The following is a 23,435-nucleotide window of genomic DNA, read 5'->3' on the forward strand; positions in this document are numbered from 1 at the left end:
TTTTGTATAGGAAGGACGTAAGGCGCGCCGCCAAGCGGCGCGGCGCGCGCCCCGCCGCCGCCACGCCACCTGGGGCGCGTCTTACGTCTAAAATAAACACAACGGACGTGGCGGGGCGCGGCGTGGCGAGGACGAGGCGAGGACGGGGCGCGGACGCAATCTAAATTACACATAAGAGGCGAAAACACGGCGCGATGCGTCATTATACAGGCTGATTTTGTTGCGGAAACATGTCTTCCTCGTCCGATGATGAAGATGCGGTTGCCTTGCTGCAAATTCTCAATATGCAGAGGCACAGGAGATATTGGGTCCACCCTGTGCGAAAATTATCCGAACATTATAGATATTTCAAAACCATGGAAAAGTTGCATGAATATCCGGATCTTTTTCGTACAGTTTATAAAATGTCACCAGAATGTTTTCATATAATATTGTCGAAAGTGAAACACGGTCTTCAGAAACAGCATACACGTTGGAGAGAACCCGTCAGTGCGGAAGAAAGGCTATTGATAACATTAAGGTAAGTAAAACATTTTTAATTAACTCTTAATGATTTATTTTATTATTATTTTAACTAAGTACAAGCTGGCAGGCAAGCATGGTCGCGCGATAGATGTTATAACATCAGGCACGCAAACACGGTCTCGCGATAAATGATAAAACATCAGGGTCGTCCCTTTCGCACTATTTGTAAGTGCGATAGGGACAGCGTGATGTTTTATCGCGCGACCACGCTACCGGTTCAGGAGGTATAAAATTGGGGATATGCGCTTCCAAAAAAGGGTTTCTCAAGACCTCGGCTATTAAGAATTTTCTTCTAATTGAAGGATCTGTCAAGAACAAGATTTCTTAAGGTTATTTTCGTCTCAAAATTGTGGCGTAGGCGAGAGCACCTGTCGCTGCAATGTTACAGTTTCGTTTTTTTTCAACCCCTTATTTTTGCCAGGAGTGGCACTGAAGCTTTAGTGGTTTCGTGTGTTCTGCCTACCCCTTTGTAGGATACAGGCGTGATTGTATGTATGTTGTATTGTATGTATGTATTTTCGCATCTCACCCTTTTCCCGGTGCGATTTATAAAAACTTAAGAGGCAATATAATTTCAACCTTAGAATTAGAACATACGACTAGGGAACAAATCAAATTATTTTGTTGAGTATTTTTTGATTTGTTCTTTTTTCAAGTAGTCACACTACTATATATAAATTGAAATAGATATCATACACGAAAGGAAAAACGACAAGGCCCACTGGTGGCCGAGCCGGGAATCGAACCCGGATCTTCAGCTTACGCGGCTAACGTCTTCACCACTAGACCACCCGCCCGCCGTGGTACCCGACGAAATTTCTCTTGTGTATGTTATCTCTGATAAGGCTAGACGCCTTTTGACCAACTCTTAAAGGCGAAAGGGAAGGGAAGGGGGAGGGCTCGGCCACCAGTGGGCCTTGTCGTTTTTTCTTTCGTGTATGATATCTATTTCAACTTAGAATTAGAACTTCAATTTACGATTTATACTCGATGGCATTTTTGTTGGAAATTTGAATCGTTTTCAAATAAATCGGCATAACCACAACTCAACAATTTGAAATATTGCCTACCATAATTTGGAGTGATTAGAGTTCGAGGGGAGAGTTGGGATGGGACTGGAACCCAAAGTTTCTGTAACTTTAAATGGGGGAGTTCCGTTACGAATGGGGTGAGTTGGGATGTGAGGACAAGTTTAATTGTCATTGGTAATTGTCATAATCATAAATAACAACATGATGTCATATTTCAAGTAATATTGTTATAATAGTATATAATCATCGGTGTTAAATAGTTATTTGTTGTACAAGAGGGCAAAGTTCTTGTTTAACCACACGTGCCAATATTGGTAGGTACCCGAGCCAGCGAAAGATTCCAATATTCAAAAAGTGGAATCTTGAGCGTTGCGAGTGTTTCAAGGCACGTAGGTTAAACACACAACCATTGAATTACTATGTACTAACGTACTAGAAATGACACCCCAAACAAAGTCTGTGCTCCGGCCGGCAGCGCGGGGCCACGGGCGCATGCGTGGGGAAGGTACCGTGTCATAGAGTAAGACTTGACCAATGACCACCTAGACGCGACACTTTTAGTGTAGACCTTATTTTATACTTTTTGTAAAATACTAAGTAGTTTAATTTTAGCACTATCATACATTGTGCTATGTTTAAGTTCTACTGAGTGAAACAAAAATACATTATTTAATTTTTTCATATACTTTAATTGCTCTTGAAGAAAATCATAGGTTATTATAGTATGAAACTATCGATTAAAACTCGTGTTAGAACTGTGTAATATTCATAAGCATAACGTGAAATAAACATTTTTCTTTTATATATTAATAACCTAACCACAAAATTAAAATTTTGAAAAAACCCCCGACCGCGACATAGTGGACCGATTTTCATGAAACATGGCTAAGAACACTCCCGACTAACTCAGCTTTCAAACAAAAAAACTAAATCGAAATCGGTTCACCCGTTCGGGAGCTACGGTGCCACAGACAGACACACACACAGACAAACAGACAGACAGACAGACAGACAGACACGTCAAACTTATAACACCCCGTCGTCTTTGCGTCGGGGGTTAAAAACAGAATATAATCACAATTACTATACTTCATTACCTACATGTCCAGTCTGTGCGATTATGGTGCGATTAATCTATGATTTAGTTCGACAAACTGGCGGCGATAGTTAGCTTCGCTTTTGAGGAGCGCGTCCCTTTATTAAAATAATTACTTAAATAAAGTTAGATCAACATAGCGTGTCTACTAACCGATGAAATGTGACACTGTCAGTTTTATTCGATTTTCTCGTATGGCTTAAACAGCATCTTATTGCGCAGGAAGGCATTTTTAGGGTTCCGTAGTCGACTAGGAACCCTTATAGTTTCGCCATGTCTGTCTGTCCGTCCGTCCGCGGATAATCTCAGTAACCGTAAGCACTAGAAAGCTGAAATTTGGTACCAATATGTATATCAATCACGTCAACAAAGTGCAAAAATAAAAAATGGAAAAAATGTTTTATTAGGGTATCCCCATACATGTAAAGTGGGGGCTGACTTTTTTTTTTCATTCCAACCCCAAAGTGTGATATATTGTTGGATAGGTATTTAAAAATGAATAAGGGTTTACTAAGATCGTTTTTTGATAATATTAATATTTTCGGAAATAATCGCTCCTAAAGGAAAAAAAAGTGCGTCCCCCCCCCCCCCCCCCCCCCCCCGATAACTTTTGAACCACATGTTTAAAAAATATGAAAAAAATCACAAAAGTAGAACTTTATAAAGACTTTCTATGAAAATTATTTGAACTTGATAGGTTCAGTAGTTTTTGAGAAAAATACGGAAAACTACGGAACCCTACACTGAGCGTGGCCCGACACGCTCTTGGCCGGTTTTACATTTTATTTGTGTGCAGGCAGAAACAACCTCCTCACGCTACGCGCAGAGACTGACTGAGGCAACATAAGTCCATGGACTTATGTTCATGGCGCAAACTTTTTGTTCGCAGTGTCCTCTCTAAGTATTATACCTCAATGCACACAACACAAAAATGTTCACCTCACCGACACGCACAAAATACTGACAATAAAACATCAAACTAAATCAAATCCATCAATTTATCCCATATTTATGATTCAAAATCATCACTTATGGGTAAATTCTACCAATCAGCTTAAGGAATCAAGTTTCTCCAAAACAACGGAACCGATAAACTTGAAATTGGGCGCACATATGTTAATCTGTGACCCAACGACGGACTTGTAATTTAAGTTACGAAAATTTAATTATAACGGCCAGTATTGGGGGGTTACAGGGAAAATTAAAAATTAAAGTTTTTGTGTTACATATGACATGAAAATTACCATCCCCACTTTTAACGTGCTACATGTAAAAAAGTCAGTTTTGGCCCAACTCACCCCAAATTATGGTATATGTTTAGATTTTTTTTTAATCTAATGGTTTCCAGGAGCCTGGATAAGGTTTATGAGGTTATTTACATAGAAAAATACAGAGGTAAAATCAACGACGACTTAAGAAGAAAAATTTATCAAACACATGATTAAATATTCGTATTAAGTAACGTATCATATCAACAACATTTTATCGATGTTCTTACAACAATTCAATTAAGGGAAGTCAATAGGATCATCATCATTATCAGGCAAAGCCGGAGTAACTGGAGAAAACATCGGCAATAACACATTAGTATAAGTCCTAGCTGTCTGCGACTGAGGTAGTGTCTGCTGAATCAGCTGAAGTGCTCGACCTCCGTAGGCTCCAGTTGTATGTACCTGCTGAGGTGCTCGACCTCCGTAGACGTCAGTTGTCTGCCACCGCTGAAGTGCTGGATCTCCATAAGCACCAGTTGACGATGTCTGCTGAAGTGCTCGATCTCCGTAGACTCCAGATGTCTGCATATGCTGAACTTCTGGATCTCCGTAAGCACCAGTTGACGATGTCTGCTGAGGTGCTGGACCTCTGTAGGCTCTATCAGTTGTCCGCGTCTGCTGAAGTGCTGGATCTCCGTAAGCACCAGTCGACGATGTCTGCTGAGGTGCTCGCCCTCCGTTGGCTCCAAATATCTGCATCTGCTGAACTTCTGGGTCTCCGTAAGCACCAGTTGACGATGTTTGCTGAGGTGCTCGACCTCCGTAGGCTCCAGTCTGTGTATGTTTAAGTGCTGGATCTCCGTAAGCACCAGTTGACGTCTGCTCAAGTGCTCGACCTCCGTTAGCTCCAAATGTCTGCATATGATGAACTTCTGGGTCTCCGTAAGCACCAGTTGACGATGTCTGCTGAGGTGCTCGCCCTCCGTTGGCTCCAAATATCTGCATCTGCTGAACTTCTGGGTCTCCGTAAGCACCAGTTGACGATGTCTGCTGAGGTGCTCGACCTCCGTAGGCTCCAGTCTGTGTATGTTTAAGTGCTGGATCTCCGTAAGCACCAGTTGACGTCTGCTCAAGTGCTCGACCTCCGTTAGCTCCAAATGTCTGCATATGATGAACTTCTGGGTCTCCGTAAGCACCAGTTGACGATGTCTGCTGAGGTGCTCGCCCTCCGTTGGCTCCAAATGTCTGCATCTGCTGAACTTCTGGATCTCCGTTAGCACCAGTTGACGATGTCTGCTGAGGTGCTCGACCTCTGTAGGCTCCATCAGTTGTCCGCGTCTGCTGAAGTGCTGGATCTCCGTAAGCACCAGTTGACGATGTCTGCTGAGGTGCCAGATCTCTGTAGGCTCCATCAGTTGTGCGCGTCTGCTGATGTGCTGGATCTCCGTAAGCACCGATTAACGATGTCTGCTGAGGTGCTCGACCTCCGTAGGCTCCAGTTGTCTGCATCTGCTGAACTTCTGTGTCTCCGTAAGCACTAGTTGGCGACGTCTGCTGAAGTCCCGGCTCGTGTATTGGACTTGCATAAGAACTCAATTGTACAGATGAACCGTAATCTGACTCCCGTGATGGGGTTCTTTGGTAAGGGGAATCAGTTCTAAACGAACTCCTTGAATATGACATGGGACTACTACTTGGTTCTTTTAAAATTTGTTCAATTAAGTTAAGCATGCCTATTTTTAATTTTATTTTCTGGTCTTGAGTCATTCCTTTTACGTCTGGTAACATGCTGCGAAAAAAGGCCATATCAGCGTCCGAATCGTCCACGTTTTTTTCTTTTGTCTTTATTTGTGTAGTTTTTCTTGAAAAGTATTCATACGCAGACTTATTAACATCACTTAAATGTATCTGTGACTTTTTCTGTACTTTTGGTGTATGATGTGGCGTTAGGTAATCAGTCTCATTATGTTCGCCTGTAGATGAACCAGCAGACATAGATGTCAATCCGCCGTCATCCTCATCGATTAGATCTGTATTGTTATCTAAATTACCTGTGGATGGTCGGGATTTCAAAAAACTATCTAGGAAACGCAAATGTGATGCAAGGTAGTATTCTTTTTTTGCTTTCGCAGCAGAGCCAGACGGTGCATCCAAGTTATTCTTAGTCTTTGTGTACCTGCTTCTGATATTTTTCCATCGCTCTTTGCACTCTTTAGCTGAAACAAAGACGATACAAATTACAACATACAACTATGAGATGAAATTTACATTGCTGTAATGTCGATTGTGTATATGTTTAGGTAGGTACATATTTCATTTTTAGGGTTCCGTACCTCAAAAAGGAAAAACGGAACCTTTCCACCATCTGTACTGAAATAGTACATTACGATACAAATGCGGAAAGAAGGAAGTCGATTAGGCGACCATATGAATCATTACCAAAAATAAATTTCGAAGTTAAATGCAAAGCGGGAACTTACAATTAAAATTAACATATAACACTCGTTTACACTCGACGTATTCACTGATTTAAACCTTTACGATTTTTACACATACTTTAAATTAATAATTTTTAAGAAAAAAAAACCGCCGCCTTTGCTAAGAGTTCCGTTCTGACCATCATCAGCAGTTCCACTGCACCAAATGTCACTGTTCCGTGCGTACATACAATACATGCATGCTGATCCTTAACAAAATTTAAATTTTGGAAAACCCCCGACTGCGACATAGTAGACCGATTTTCATGAAACATGGCTAAGAATACTCCCGACTAACTCAGCTTTCAGACAAAAAAAACTAAATCTGAATCGGTTCATCCGTTCGGGAGCTACGATGCCACAGACAGACACACACACAGACAGACAGACAGACAGACAAACAGACAGACAGACAGACAGACACGTCAAACTTATAACATCCCTTCGTTTTTGCGTCGGGGGTTCAAAAGCGCAAGCGCGGCCAGTGTGAGAATACGTCATGGTCGCCGACCGGTCTACTGAAATAATATACAAAAATGTTTTCACCACACCAATAGGCTACTTAGACTCTTATCGAATTTGGCACAAGAAATTTCATTGGTACGATTTTAGGTTGTGGCTAAGTATTTTTAACCGACTTCAAAAAAGGAGGAGGTTCTCAATTCGACTGAATTTTTTTTTTTTTTTTTTTTATTTTTTTTTTGTATGTATGTTACTCGATATCTCCGAGAATCGTGGACCGATTTTCAAAATTTTTTTTTTGATCGAACCGGTATAACCCCGAGATGGTCCCATTGGCACCAAGTCAGGGTCTGATGATGGGATCCTGGAGAAATCGAGGGAACTCTTCAAATGTTATAGGCACATGTAATGTTTTTAGTCTATTTTTCAAAGGTACACCAGTATTTACGTCTGATGGTAATAATTTTATGTGGCTGAGCTGATGATGGAAGGTCAACTCCTCAATGGTTAGGAGTTTAAGGATAATTCTTTCACTACTGTACATGTATTCGGACTGATACATATAATATCACTAGGAACCACTAAAAATCAACTGAGCTGATGATGGAAGGTCAACTCCTCAATGGTTAGGAGTTAAAGGATAATTATTTCACTACTGTACATGTATTCGGACTGATACATATAATATCACTAGGAACTACTAAAAATCAACAAATAAATAAACTTTTTAACAAAAAATAAAACCGCCTTCAAAAATAAGCGCGTTACAAAACACGGAGAAACTAAAAAGCCAAAAATAATAAACCTTTCAATTCAGATTTCTTATCGTATTGCAATAAGCTAAACATCCAAATTATAAACAAATCAATTATTTTTGGAGTCGGTACCAGCCTGTGTATGGTTGGGTGGGGCAGGCAAACAGGCAATAGCAAGGCGACGAACAGGTCTGGTACCGACTACAAAAATAATTGATTTGTTTATAATTTGGATGTTTAGCTTATTGCAATACGATAAGAAATCTGAATTGAAAGGTTTATTATTTTTGGCTTTTTAGTTTCTCCGTGTTTTGTAACGCGCTTATTTTTGAAGGCGGTTTTCGATTAATTTAACTTTGGCCACCGAAAACGCTGTCAGATGTGTAGTGACACTAGTGACGTCATAGAACCTAACTTTAACTTCATGCCGAGTCAATCACTGACATGATGAACTTTATGCCTCATAACTTAAATATCAGAAAATTTTGTGCTCAATTCGATTTACGTCATGCGCAGACAATCTTTAGATTAACATGGCTAATGTTTTTGCCTAATTAAGTTAAAGTAAACTTTATAAATGTTTTTTTTTTTTTGTGGTTTTCAAGTCGTAATAAAATATGGTAGTATATTTTTTGGTCAATTTGACAGTAATAAATAATATAAAATAGACTTTAAAAAAGGGTCAAGGTCAACTTAAGCTGGCTGATAGATTTAATATAAATTATGATTTTGCATCATACATTCAATAAAATATTGAATTTGATTTAGTTTCATGTTTTATAGTCAATATTTGTCTCGCGTTGGTGTGATGAAAAATGTTGCGCTTCACTCGGTGGTAAAGTTTGTTTAACCTTAGTGCCATGAAACCCTCGCAACGATCAAGATTCCACTTTTGAACCACTACGCTCGCGGTTCAATATGAACACAGGCGGGCGTGAGGCGCCTCTCTGCTATTCGCTCGTTCGAACGAACGGCTAGCGTGTTAGGTACTTAACGCGCAACCGAGAGCGAGTGACGGAGGCCTGCGTGCGTGCTTGTTTGTTTGGATCTAACCTATGTATTATTTTGTTACAGATATTATGCGGATGGATGTTCATTTAAATCACTATCTACATATGTTTCGAGAGGCAGCAGTACAGTGCAAAAAATTGTACATGAAACTTCACGTGTACTGTGGCAATATTTACAGCCAGAATATATGCCAATACCTACAAAAGAAAAATGGCTTGAAGTTGCTGAACGTTTTTATGCTTTGTGGAATTTACCAAATTGCATAGGAAGTGCCGACGGAAAGCATGTGAGAATTAAAGCACCGATGAAGTCGGGCTCATCGTATATCAATTATAAAGGATTCTTTTCTATTGTATTGCTAGGAGTTGTAGATGCAGATGGCCTGTTTTTAACGATAGATGTCGGTGAATACGGCCGGAACAGTGACGGGCGTGCACTGCAAGTAAGCAAATTTGGACAAGCTATGGAACGAGGAAATCTTGATATACCAGAGCCTGCTCCATTGCCTGGGGAAACTAAAAAGGTGCCTTATTATTTCGTTACAGACGAAGCTTTTCCACTTAAGAAAAACATAATGAAACCGTACGGCCGAAATCAGTTAACAAATGAAAGAAGAGTATTTAATAACAGATTGACAAGGGCACGAAAATCAGTGGAATGTGCATTTGGTATGATTAGGTCAAAGTTTTGCGCACTTAGCACATCTATTTGCTGCGACCCAGGAAATGTCGATAACATTATAAAAGCTATGTGTGTACTACATAATGTTATCCGCAGATGTGACGGGAAATTCTCAGAGCCACGTTACATAAATCGTTTAATAGGTACAAACATTAACGATCAACGAACACTGGAAAACCCAAAAGATATGAGAGAATATCTTACAACATACTTTATAACTCGATGTCCAATTCCTTACCAGAACAGGCATAATGTATAAATGTATAAAATAAATAAAACTCAAGTTGCTTACCTGTTGCGCCGACTTTTAATCCTATTTCACTCCATAATTTATCTTGTATGTTTCTATTACAATACTCCGGCTTCCTGTAGTCGTATAAAACCGGGTATTGTTCTACAACTTCGCAGAACTGTATGTTAAATTCTATATCGTCACGCATTTTTGATGCTTATATATAAGTACCTACTTATCGTAGCCTATATCATAGCAAGCGACATGCTGCCTCCACGCCGCTTCAGTTGTGACTGGCTGACTCTAGCGTCGCATAGCTTATTGCGCGCCTGCGCCGCGTCGCTTGAGTTTCTACGTACTAGAGGCGACGTTGCCAAGCGAAAACACTGCACATGCTGACAAATGCGCGGGGGGGGGGAGCGGCCATTTACGCATAGAGTAGGTCCACCATCAGATGTGACACATTATTATTATATTCTGCCTAACGGAAATTTAACATTAATACGGCTATTCTAGTCAAAATGATTTATTTATTTACAACTTAAACAATACAAATTAATATAATTGTGCTGTACTTATCTTCTTCTTTAAAATACAATGACATAACATATAATAACATTGTGGCGCTCGGTCCTCGGTCGGTCGAAATTGCCAGCCATACACGAAGCGATTGATCGGTATGATTGATCGTTTACTCGAACGAAACAGAATAATAAAGTCAGTAGATAAAAATAGAATCCTTGGTCGCAAGATGCCTCACACTTTCTATCCATCATTGCGATATTCCTGATTGCATGCGATTATGTTGCGATTTGCGATATAATATGCGATCAAGTAAATAAAAATGGTCAATCGGTCTTTTCGATTAATTTGTAGCCCACGCGCGCTAACGCACCGTACTGTATGTATATGTATACATACTGGTTTTAGAATAGTGTTTTGTGTCTAAATTAAGGAGAAAACTTGAGTAGGTAACATAAATAACATACTTAAGGGTGCTTTCAAAAAAAACGTCAATAAAATGTAAAATTGATAGTTTTAGTCGGTGAAATACTACACTTTCCGCTATCCAATAGATTTATTTAATTCAAGTTTCAGTTAGAGCATCTTCTTATCTTGATTTTTATAAGACTGGATTTTTGAAAACTAACTCACTAAATTAATTATGAATTTTTTTCTAATGCACATTTAGAAAAACTCACGTATAGAGCTGAATTAGTCGATCTTATTTGTAAAATTTGGACAATTTTGAATACTAAAACAGGTAAATTTATAATTCGTATATCCTGTACTACAATCATCTCAGACTACATTTTTATTATAAGGTTTTGAAAAAGAGTAAACGAGGCTAAGACGAATTCAATTTTTTTCAGAAATTACCTAAAATTAAGTGACAATTTCTTTGAAAAACAAACATCACATCGAAGTAATTTTTGTACCTAATCAATCTGCAACGTTTACTTAAATTGCTGTTATACCTTAGTGATTATAAATGGCTATTATTTATTTTTGGCAATTTTTTGAAAACGAGCCTTCACCGGTACAATTAATTATTACCACTTTTGGACATTTTCTCATATTTTGTTAGACCAAGTAGAAAAAGTCCTATAATGTGATATATATGTATTTGTAAACTACTCGCAAAGCCCTTTAATTTGATACCACACACGGTATGATCAAGCGCTCGGTTGCGATTTCACTGTTTTTCACACGAAAGCCCTCTTAATACACATATCAAATCATAAAGTAATCAATATGAGGGGTTCTGTATTATTGCGTTTTCACATTATCCGATCCGATATCGGATGTCGGACCGATATCCCATACATAACAGGCGCCATCTTAGATTTTTTCTATTGAAATATTTCCGACATCCGATATCGGATCGTATAATGTGAAAACGCACTAAGGCCCGAAGGTTAGCTGGTGGATTTTTTCCGAAAATATTAATATTATCAAAAAAACAATCTTAGTAAACCCTTACTCATTTTTTAATACCTATCCAACAATGTATCACACGTTGGGGTTGGAATGAAAAAAAAATCAGCCCCCACTTAACATGTAGGGGGTACCCTAATAAAAAAAAATTTTCCATTTTTTATTTTTGCACTTTGTTGGCGTGATTGATATACATATTGTTACCAAATTTCAGCTTTCTAGTGCTTACGGTTACTGAGATTATCCGCGGACGGACGGACGGACGGACGGACGGACAGACAGACATGGCGAAACTATAAGGGTTCCTAGTTGACTACGGAACCCTAAAAAAACATTCAGTCGAATTGAGAACCTCCTCCTTTTTTTGAACTCGGTTATAAAAAAATCGGTCCACAATTCTCGGAGATATCGAGGAACATACGTACAAAAAAAAAAAAAAAAAAAAAAAAACATTCAGTCGAATTGAGAACCTCCTCCTTTTTTGAAGTCGGTTAAAAACAACCTTCATTGCCGGCTGGCAAACGGCTAACCGTTGAAACAGAAATATAAATGAAAGAGATAGAAGGCTGCAGCTGCGTTCACAGCTGCGTCGTCGGCGAATTCAAAGAAAAACGCACGTGCAGCCTCTTGCTTGGCTACCTACACGGCCAGGTGCGGGCGCGGCTTTCGACCTTCGCGCCGCGCAATAGAATTCAATGTCGTCTGCTCGTGTGCGGTTCATTTGCTTTTGAAGTGGCGGCTTTTTAACATCAAAGGGTGAGCCTATTTTGTGCAAAACTCTGTTATATCAATAACTTCACACTTATTATTTAATGTTTTAAAAATAAATTCTTATCAAATTATATATGTAGTATCATCACTTTATTTCAGTGTACGAATTTAGACACTAAAACCCCGCCCCTAAATTTGATGCGATAAGGACAATTGCTGCTCAGGCGAGAAATCCTGCGTACTTAATGAAAAATACAAAAATCGAGATTTCGCTCCCGATTGTTTCCTTCAAAAACTTCCTCTCAATCAGGATAATGATGAAATAATCTGTGTCGGACCGTTTCGATATTTTGGCTAATAATTGATCTCAGTTTTGAATACCACGTCTTTCTTTGTGGCAAATTAAATTTAGCCGTTTTGACCAACTGAAAGGCTCAACTTGTTTCTTTAATAACCTAACCACAACATAAAAAAATAGAAAAAAAACCCCGTAAAATAATACATCCTGTATATCAAGCGGCGCGCCCTAACTCTATTGATAGGTACCCTACATTGGACTTCATAATATGCGGGCAGTTACAAAATGAAGTAATAATATTTTCCTTAACTGTAAATCGATCTCATTGTATTTGATCTACTTTTAGTACCTATATTTTCCTAATCGATAAATGCCCTAATAGCCTCAAATCAAATAAATCATAGGCACTTAAATGTTCAATTATCCGTAACCGTAATAAGATGCGGTAATAATCGTCGTGTGTCTTTAAATTAAGGACTATTATTCTTTGTGAGAAGCGTCTTTAGATTATTTAAACGCGGAAATTAAGTAAAAAAAATGCGTAATCAGTAATCATAACTAGTGTTAACTGTTAAGTAGCTAAAGTGGCAGTAAAGATCTAACGATTCAAGATGAAGCAATGATAATTGTACCTACTAGGTAATAAAACAGTTGTGATTTTCCATAGCAAGGGGACCTTATGCTCATTTATTGAACACCACAATTAGTTTGATAGCTCGGTGTGCAACTAGCCTTTTATGAGTAGATTTACATACCTTTTAGTACTAAAACTACAAACTCGTTAATTAAGTTTCTGACTAGACTAGGTTTTATAGTAAAATTCCCTAGCAGGTAGATCTTAGTAGGTGATTCTTGTATTTTAAATCTCATACAATTACTTAACAGCTTACAATTGCATGCCGCATGTCTAATTATCATTGCATCCATTACTACGGATATTTAAAAATCTTCATACAAGCACCTTAACATAATGTGATAAGGAAAAAATGTAAACATAGGTATATATTTTTTAACCTGTTGATTCGTAGACTAGATACCAATCGACATCGCTCTGTGGCGAACGAAAGCCTAAATAAAGAATAGCAGTAACGTATGTAAAGAAGGGACTTGGTACATAGACAAAGTTTGACAGCGGTTCAGGGCCAAATCCCAGGGTCGATTCCTTCAATTCACACGAAGCGCTTTGCTTCTTCTTTTCCTAATATGCGCACTGCCAAGGAGTGGTGGTTACTTGTCGGCGTCTATATTTTCCAGCTCATATATATATAAGCCAGCAACCTACAAATCAAGGGTGAACAGGCACCTTCTGGGCATCTTTGCTTCATCGTAGGCCGCGTCTTCGCCTCGGCTAGTCTGTGGCTATGATGAGTAATCCCATTTATAGTAAAAAAGATGCACCAGCTCAGCCCTGATAATTGCTACGCACCACTACGCACCATTGCGAACCGAACGGAACCAGTGTATGATATGACCGACCACTGACGAAACTGTCGTACTAATTCGAAAAAGCTTTGCGCTCCGAAGCATGATCAATTTGACTACTTGTGTACGTACGTGTCCAGTATGTGTCCAGGCAGGCAATTATGGTCGCGCGATAAATGATAAAACATCTGGCCGTCCCTATGGCACTTACTAATAGTGCGATAGGGACGGCCTGATATTTTATCGTCTATCGCGCGCGTCCATGCTACCCGTGCAGGTTCTACTCAATGACATTATAATTGCCGTGAAGTTGCCATGTGTCATGCATTCATTCATATATTAAGTACGGCAACAAGTTCTCACGACTCCTTCGTTGTTACCGTTTCAAAGGCAAGCCTGTATTTATTGCAATATTACCTACTGTTAGCAAAACTGTGCTGCGTTGCATCAAGTTACGTATGTGCAATAATGTTATCAAATAGGCGTAAGGTATTGTTCACTAGTTACAGTGGATGGTGGGTGCTAATGTTCTCATAGTTTGGTCACTCTTATTAGGGCCCATTTACACGGTGCGAGAAATCGCATGCGATGCGAGTTTTATTACATAGCGGTATTTGATTGGTGTGCTGAATTGTATGTACCCTCAATTGTCCGCAATGTAACTAAAATTGTATGCGAGTTCACGGGCCGTCTAAATTATTATACTGATATGTATCATCTAATACAATGTATTTTTTGCGAAACGTTTTCTGAGAAAGCTAGTCAATCAGTCTGTTTGGTTAAATAATGCAGAATAGTAGTATTGTTGATTCTTTGTCTTAGAAGCCTTAGCAGTTTGTTTTCTGTCTACTGCCCTTTGGAGAATACTTTGCCAACCTAGCCGACGTGACAATCGTTGACGTTACGGGGCAATCGAAACGCAGTCTGGCTCTGTCGCGCCCCTACAGAAGAGCGATAGGGAAAGCTAGCTTACGATACGCTTACAAACGATTGAGATGAGACGTTCGTTAGGCGTAAGTTTATGTATGTACGTGTGCATATACGTATGTATTATTTATTTACCTGGTAGTGTAGACCGGGCGAACGGTGGTGGGTCGGGTGGTCACCGGCGGCGCTGGTCTACCGTTCGTCATCAGCTCGCCGTCATCACCGAACCTGGAATTATGGGAAACACATTTTGAGTAAGTACGTAAGTAAGTAAGAGTTGATTTTTGTCTACGCAACTTTGACATCCACCCGCCTTCTTCAGTTTTCCGTGATCATGATGCATGTAACTGCGTCCCAATATCGGGAGCTCGGCAAAAGTCAAAAAGGTAATCACGGTCAATATATAGACCGTCAACCAAATCTTGTCACTAGAAAAATGCGGCAAATTTGAAAAATCGCGGGCTAGCAACACTAGTTTTGAAAATCGGTGGAAATTCGCGTGTCATTTGTATCTTATCTGTGGAAATCTCCACCCTACCAAAAAGAGAAATAACTAGCACATATCCGTCCCTTTTTAATACATTATCTAATTCGTAAGGAAGGAGCGAGCTCCTTGAAAAAAATATATCTGTGGCTGTTCGACGTACATTGCTGGTTTTTGTTCCTTTCATAGGGATACCATACTTTAGTTTGATGTACATTGCTACTGCCAAAATTTGGTTGACAGGCTATAAGTCTTACGTAAGTCAGTACTTAGGTATTCTATTAGTATGTCAATACACAGCAGTGCCTATTTCACAATAGTGACAATAGGGAACTTGACTGTAGTTAAAATAAAATATTTTATACCATGCACGAAATAAAACATCAGATAATTATAAGAAAAACATGGACAGAATTTATTTTTAAACACAATTCTATTTAATAAGTCTGGTAGAAATATATAAAGTAACTGAGTTGACCGTGACGTCACTCAATTTGATTTCATATAAATTCCATATTAGCAAGTCGTTCAAATTCGTTTTGACGGTTCTTAAACAGAAATAGGCATAGAATTGTCAGTGTCTAGTGTCAATGTCATTGAGGTGAAATACCCTACTGCAGGGCTAGCATAGCATACCTATGATTGGCGCGAGATTATGCTGTCTCAAACTTTGGCTCTGAATTAATTTCTCTAAGAAACTACTCAGTGCCGTTAATGAGTAATTCAATAAATAAATTTAATGATCACATTGGTAGCCCTGCTGCTCCCATATTGGAACAGAGGTTGACGATCATATTACCAAGTAAATTAGCAATTTGGACAATTGTTTTCGGTGACATTGCTTTCGACGTATGACGAAGGTTAAAACTCATGGAGCACACTGCAGGCGAGGTAAGGCGCTTAGTTTTAATGCGTTTTTAACTTATTGCTGCTTTGTTAAAGATGTTTCTGAGGACAAATTTTAAAGATACTTTCTTATTTAGCATACTGTGGCCATAATTATCATTTACTTCGTGTGAAAGTTCTTGCTATTGTGAGCATAGACTTATTGGTTATAGGTTTTTTGTTGTTCATAAAGTTTTGAGTTAGGAGGTATTCAGTAGAAATCTGTCTTTTTTCTTTTTTTTGTAATTTTTCAGCTACAGAAGTTTTGGACCATACTATAAGGGGCTATGACGCACCTAAATCCGCCCAGTACTATGTAATTATACTTCGCGCTATAAACTTAAATGATCTTGACCACTGCTTGTCACCAACGTCTTTATGCCTTTATTCACTGGTAATTACAGTCATTGTACTGTAAATAAGTAGCTGTGGGAAAGCATTTGAATGAGATCAATTACTTGACTATGCGCACATCCTCATATTAAGGTGCAGTAGGTTCCGGCGCAGAGATTTTTAAGGTCATATGTAACGCTGTTTTAGATCATAACACGAATCTAAAAAGAATCAGCAATCTCTCGAGGCCTTTCTAGAGAGACTAGAGCGATTATACTGCTTCCATGGATGCTGCACCTATCAGTGAAGAAATGCAGCCAGTATCCTTAGTTAAGTTGTTTGTTTAGTTTTAGTTTTAATATGTAAATTTTTACACCGATTCTATCTATCTATAGCAGCCTTTAAAGCGCCCGTCTTTGGACATAGGTCTCCTCTCCATTCCTCCACGCTTGTCGGTCCATTGCCATCCGCATATTCCGCATCCAGTTCTCGCCAGCTAGTTGTATTACACCGATTACTTTTTTATTACCTATTTAAATATACAAAGTTCGTTCAGTGACCGTGAGGAGAACAACACAAAACTACGGGGCCTTAATGACTTAAGCTACCATTGTTTGTTTTTTGAATTTTTCTATCTCTTTATCAATAATGACTAATTACTGAGAATCATTGTTGTTCTGAGGAAGAGTACCTATTTAATAATGAGTTTTTACTGGCATGTTATTAACTGTTCTTGTGAGTTAGAAACTCTGTAATCTATACCATTACCATGAGACATTGAAAGTGCCAACACTGACCTATACGCTAACGTCTAATGCCTCTACGTATCTTGACATTCTATGCATCTCGCTCGTACCTACTGACTTTAGTGACTTTTGACATTTCAGATAATATTCTACATTTTCTGAGTCCTAGATTATATTTTAGATTCTGACACAAAATAACGCCGGTCTGACGGTCTGTCAGTTGGTGCATCTTCACATAAGGCCTACGATACACATGCCCGTAGCTTGCACAACTGGCATGCTAGCCATGTACAAAATACTTGCATGCCAGTCTATTCGTCAGTAATTTTGTATGCGGCTGACAGACGTTGGCAAACCGACCTAGATGTTCTCCAAAATGTCTTTAACGAAACGGCAATTTTTTCAAATCTCCCTATACATTTTATGGCAGAAAGCAATTAAAATTTAACACAATTCAATCATTTCAAGAATAAAATACATATTTTAGTTTTTCTTTTCATTTTATTTCTAATACGAGGTCAGGTATCAATAAAGGCCTATACAGTTTGTACTGTAACCGTTCGCTTATTAAGTCATTAGTATATATGAAAAGAGCGCATAACAACAAAGTGTTGCGTGTTAAATTCCGGTCAAGTATTAAACACGTGTTTTCACGAATACTAATTAGAGATACTTGTTTGAATCGTGTAATTGTCTAATGACCTGAAGTATGCTGCAAGACCTAAACGGGCTCCTAATGAGTAGTAATGGATAAAACGACTTTGACACTATTGCTTTTTGTGAAGTGTCACTTTGAAATACTTTAGTATACCTACGATTAAACCATTGCGTAAACAATGTCCATTTAATCTTCTACATTCTTCAATATATTTATAATTACTTGTATTTCATTAAGACTGCATTCTTTCCTATGTTACTACTAGTTTTTTTAATTGTTACAGTTCAATGTTTACGTAATTTTCGAGTTTACTATACGGCACGTGTGCATTTAACTATATATAGATACAGATGTAGCACGAAAAGGTTTTCCTTCGTATTTTTTCGGAAACGTTCGTATTTGTCAGGCTAGTTCAGAGACTGATTGTAATAGCATGACGCATTCGTACGTTTCCGTAAAATGCTTTTGATTGCAGATTATGATTTTAATGTTTATAACTAAATCAACGTATAGGTATTGCGAGTTGCGATTCTCGAAAATTCCACCAGCATTCTTGCCACACCTCAAAAGAAACTGCTCAACATAGAACTTAATGAATAAATAGCTACTTATTTAGTTCTATGTTGAGTAGTTTCATGAGTGGAAACTTGCGCAGTAATGTATCACTTAGTTATCATATTAATAGTTTAGCAGACGAGTCGCCACAATAAACCAGTTCAAATAAATAATAGCGAATAGCTTGACGCAAACGATTTGATTACTATACAGTCGCGTTTGTTTTCGTCTAATTTTATGGTGATTTATGATTGAACGCCTGTCGATGTCGGATATTTTGGACATGTGAAAAATTCCGTTCGCGTTGATATTTTGCTTGACATTTAACCTTTTCACGGCTCTTTCGTACATCGAAAATTTTACGTAGACAGCACAGTCAGCTACAAAAGAAGTATGTAAGGTGTTCCGAAAGTCATCTAATTTCGAAAGTCGCATAAAAATCACCATTATTTCCATCATATCAATATTCCCCTTTCGAAATTACCCGAGCATTTCTGTCATTCGGAATCTATGCCAAAGTAAAGCAGTTAAATAGCATACGGCTGGTATTATAAAAGACATACATACTTATGACGGAGTACTGCCGGGGGTGTCTCTCGTGAGAAAGAGAAAACGAATTCTGGTGTAAGGTAGATTTAATTGTTCAAATTCCGATTACTCTGTAGACACATGAAGATCGTAGCAAATGGATGCTTGTGGGGATTGCTCAAAACATCCCGATTGATCTAAATCTATCCACAATGGCATCAAAATCAATAAGTTAAAATGAATAAAAAAGACAAGACAGTAAAAAGAAAGAAGTCCTAGAGTACTTTTGCAAATGAGTTGAAAGTTGCTAAGTAGTGGAGAAGACTAACCTGTTTAATATGACAGGTCGTGCTGAAGTGGAAACTGGTGGTTGTGAGCTGGAAGGTGCTGGTGCAGGTGGCAGCGTCGGCGCGGCCGGTGGTGGTGTAGGCCTGGCGAGGGATAGTCTCATTAGTTCTATAGAACACGTGAAATCTTCCTTATTTGTTAAAATTAAAATATGTACTCTCTACTGCTATAAGCTAGCTTGTTAAAAGCATTAGCGAATAAAGCAAGAAATGTTAAAATACCAGAACTATATAGAACTAATGGGATTCCCTATATGGCGTTGAAGTAGGTAAGGAAGGACCATTGTACCTCTCAAACCACCTACAAAGAGTCTTTCTCATGAGAAATGCATACAATTCCTAAGTGAATTTGATTTCAATCTTTTATGTTACATTTCACTTCGCTGGTTCAGCGATCCGATGTGTATTTTGGTTCTCGAAATTAATTTTCTTCTTTGTCTTCTGTCTTGTGCGATACTATGACATTAAGCTGCTTGAAGGTAGCCCGTCTTCCTGGACCTCGTCAATCCTTTGGTACTAGGCCTTACAGCCGGACATCTCCTGGTTGGCCATTCTAGGTTCTCGTACCTACAAGATTCTCTACCATGTGGGAAGGACCACAGCCTTGAGAAGCCTTGATCTCTCCAATGTAGTTGGGCTCGCCTACTAGTTCGGTTCAATATGAAGTGTCCTAGTGATATAGATGTCGTATGTGGGATCACAGAAAACGGTGGTAACGTTGGTGGCGGTGGCGATGAGAATGTATATGATGAAATCTAGTTGTTTGTGTAGTACTATGATACTGGTCCTGTAAACTTACCTGTTCAATATGACCAATTAACGTTGGTGGCGGTGGTGGTAAGAATGAGTGGGTCTGCATTACTGGGGTACCTAGCTGTAATGGCTGTGCTGCCATCTTACCTGTTCAATATTGTGTGATTTGTGTGGTGTCGTGGTTTCCTGTGGGATCACAGCCAGCGGTGGAGACGTTGGAAGAAGCGATGGTAAGAATGGTCTTCTGGTTGTCTATGTGGAGAAGCTGGATTTCTGTATTAATGGTATATATGTATAAACATACCTGTTCAATATGACAGGTCGTGGAGTCGTGGTTGTCTGTGGGATCACAGCCAGTGGTGGCAACGTTGGTGGTGGCGGTGGTGAGAATGGTCGTCTGGTGGTCTGCGTGGGTGGTGAAGGCGGTGGTGGCGTCGGCAGCGGTGATGAGCCAGGGATCTCGTTACCTGTAAATTATAATTATCTTTAAGTATACGAAACTTGTACTCTTATGGCCTCTTAAGAGTCTTAACTTCCATAAGGTTTTTATTTTGGTCTCTAAACTTTGATAGATTGTTTCATAAGCTTCACTAAAAGCTAGAAAATAATAAACAAGTACTTATGTTTATTATGTAGCAGTCATTTGTCATTTATTAATGATGGGCCTACAACAGGAATAACTAATTGATTCCACTAGTATAATGCAATATTGGGCAAGTTCATGTTTTGTATACCGAGCAACCTTAAGTTAATTAATTAGGTTTTTGTTTGAAACATTCCTTTAAACAAGTTATTTATAAATTTCAATAATTTGCAAGCTGGTTACAGAAGCGCGCCGAAATCGGTCCTATAAGTTGACCTACATAAGCCTAAGGCGTAAGGCCTCACAAACACTCTAGCGGCCCACCATACAAAAAAATTCCAAGCAAAACAATGGTACTAGAAAACAGGGCTGAATTTCTTTTGTTTAAAAATCAAACGAATCAAAACAAAAGCAACTCAATTCTCTTTGACCCAGATTAAAATTTCATCGTAGGTATTTTGTCCTAGTATTAGGACATTGAACCCCAGGAGGTTAATATAAGTAGGTATACTGGTGCGCTTGCTGGCATAAGTAAATATAGCTTTTACTTTTATATGAACAAAGAGAATTAGAAATCTGCGAAGGTAGTACTCGTATCTCTCCCTATCCCCACTTGTACGTATATTGCCAAATAGTCTCACTGTCACGTTGTCAGATATTTACCGTTAGGAATAGTATTGAAGTGGTCTCTAGTCAACACCTCTTCGAAGTATCTAGTAAAGTCTCCAGTGGGGTCCCATCTCGAAGCTAGTTTCTGCCAGTCCTCAGGATAATCGGCTTTCACTCGCTTGATCACTTTCACTGCTGTTTGCTTCTGGTTTTCTGTGCATCGGATGCATTTCGTCCGAAGCGCTTCTGGGAGTATTTCTGTGGACAAAATGGAAGGTTAATAGGAGTTACTTATAACTCTTTTTATATGAGCACTGAGGGCTGTGGATTGTGTGAAAATACCTACAGGATGTTCACTTAGTCATATCTGTGATAAGGTGAACATATAGGCCACACTGGATAACTTTTACTATGGGACCAACACCGAAATCACAAAATAAAAATTGACTGGCCACTAGAACATACCAAAATGTGAGTATGAAAATTAAAGCCGATTTTCACGATCTCGGCGCAAACTTCATAGTAAAAGTTGCTTAAATGCTTAGTATGAGATATGACCTATTCACCCCGTATATGCATTACACTAGACGACTAAGTAATTATGTTATATAATTTGGTGTGTATAAAATATGAATAAGTTCAGATATTGTTTTTGTCAGTATTTTTTATAATTTTTCATCCGTAGACAAACACTATTATAAAAGATAAGCAAATATCCTTTACAAATCAAAACAATCGTGAATATCGTGATAATTGTACAGCTATGACCTAGAAGCCAAGCTGAAGTCCTTGCTATGAATTAAATCTTTACTTTATCATGCAAACCGGCTCAGAAATTCTTACTTAAGACGCAAAAGGAGTGGTAATTTCTCCACGCAATTGAAGTTAGAACAATATTTTTTTCAATACGGATTATCTCGTATGTGTCGGACTCGGACTCCGACAATTTTGTTATTTTTGTTTTTTCATGCGCCAGCGTCCTTAAAACATGGCTAAAACAAATTGATTAGTCCGAAAACGAGGCGTTTTAGAGAAACTTTCATCATCATGATTTTGGACGAGGAAATAGTGAGAACGGAACCTGGATTTTAGAATTTTTTTGCAAATATTTTCCCCAAGTTGTACCTACTTTATCGCACTATTTCTTTTTTAGAAAATGGGTTTATTTAAATATAATTCCCATATTGGCTCCTTTCAACTAGATATTTAGTTCATGTTGCGTCTTAATCAACTTAATTCTCGCCGCCTCCAAGCAGCAGAATAACTTAACTAATCATTATTATGTATTTATGTTGTATAATGTTTTCGACAAGGTTTTGAATTTTGCTTAAGTAGAAGGATTCGGTTGTGTACATATAAACCGTTTAGTTTTTGGAATGCGAATACTGTTAAGCTTGTATAAGTATTTATCTTGTTTGTCTACTCATAATGAAGATCAAAATCAAATTCCGTTTTAAATTGGTTAAATTATTCTTGTTCTTAAACCTAGCATTTCTTTCAGACTCGTGCAAGGGTCCGCTCTCCGACCCAATCTTCTCCACTATGTTATGTCTTGGTTTGGTACCTAATTGTTTAAATATTTTCAATTACTACTAACACTATTTAACTAATTAACATAATAATATAGTTTGAAATTATGCAGAAGGAAATATAACTATTAATACAGTATATTATATACAGGCAAGACAAGATAAAAGGAATGAGATGAGTAGATAGCGGAAAGGGTCAAAGAACATATCGCGGCGGTCAAAAAACGACAAATAAATAAGTCTGCGGTTGCCGAGCATTTGCTAGAGTCAGGACCGAACCACTGGATTGAACTGCATAATCCCAAAGTCCTTTCAACTGAACGTCTTTACTATAGCAGGAAAGTACGTGAAGCGATTGAAATCAGGAAACATCGTAATTTCAATCAAAATGAAGGGCAAGGGATTTCATCTTCGTGGAATCCAGTGATTGGCAAGTGTAAACGTGAGAAAACTTCCCGTCCCATACCATTGGATGTCGTGAGTGTTGTATGTAGGCAGAGTGGCAACCCTAGCGTAAAAGTGACTGGTGACAATCAAGTGCGGGTAGTTCGATAAACTCGTACAGCTAGAAGATGTTGATACAACTCCCAGCCAGTCTACCCGTGACCACGGACGTAATGTCATGTCCGAAACGTCGGGTTAAATATA

At 38.6% G+C, this 23,435-nt stretch overlaps 1 protein-coding gene and 1 long non-coding RNA gene across 3 annotated transcripts in view; one reads left to right on the forward strand and one right to left on the reverse strand.

The window, feature by feature from the left end:
* The window catches only part of LOC125234523 (mucin-2-like), a 60,752-nt gene that overhangs the window by 3,189 nt on the left and 34,128 nt on the right, over nt 1–23,435 (reverse strand). Inside the window, exons 2-5 of one of the 2 annotated variants that reach the window (XM_048140788.1) lie at nt 21,313–21,516; nt 20,371–20,533; nt 19,296–19,397; nt 14,913–15,005 (exon numbers count right to left, since the gene is read on the reverse strand). In XM_048140788.1, the coding sequence (XP_047996745.1) occupies nt 14,913–15,005; nt 19,296–19,397; nt 20,371–20,533; nt 21,313–21,516 (562 nt within the window). The remainder of the gene's footprint in view (nt 1–14,912; nt 15,006–19,295; nt 19,398–20,370; nt 20,534–21,312; nt 21,517–23,435) is intronic. The other variant, XM_048140790.1, reaches the window with a different exon arrangement.
* On the forward strand, nt 230–9,472 carry LOC125234524. Its single transcript, XR_007178011.1, has 3 exons — nt 230–520; nt 8,632–9,010; nt 9,114–9,472. It is a non-coding gene; the product is annotated as an uncharacterized LOC125234524 (long non-coding RNA).

The sequence above is a fragment of the Leguminivora glycinivorella genome, chromosome 16 (assembly GCF_023078275.1).
Source record: "Leguminivora glycinivorella isolate SPB_JAAS2020 chromosome 16, LegGlyc_1.1, whole genome shotgun sequence".
In the NCBI taxonomy this organism is placed as follows: Eukaryota; Metazoa; Arthropoda; class Insecta; order Lepidoptera; family Tortricidae; genus Leguminivora; species Leguminivora glycinivorella.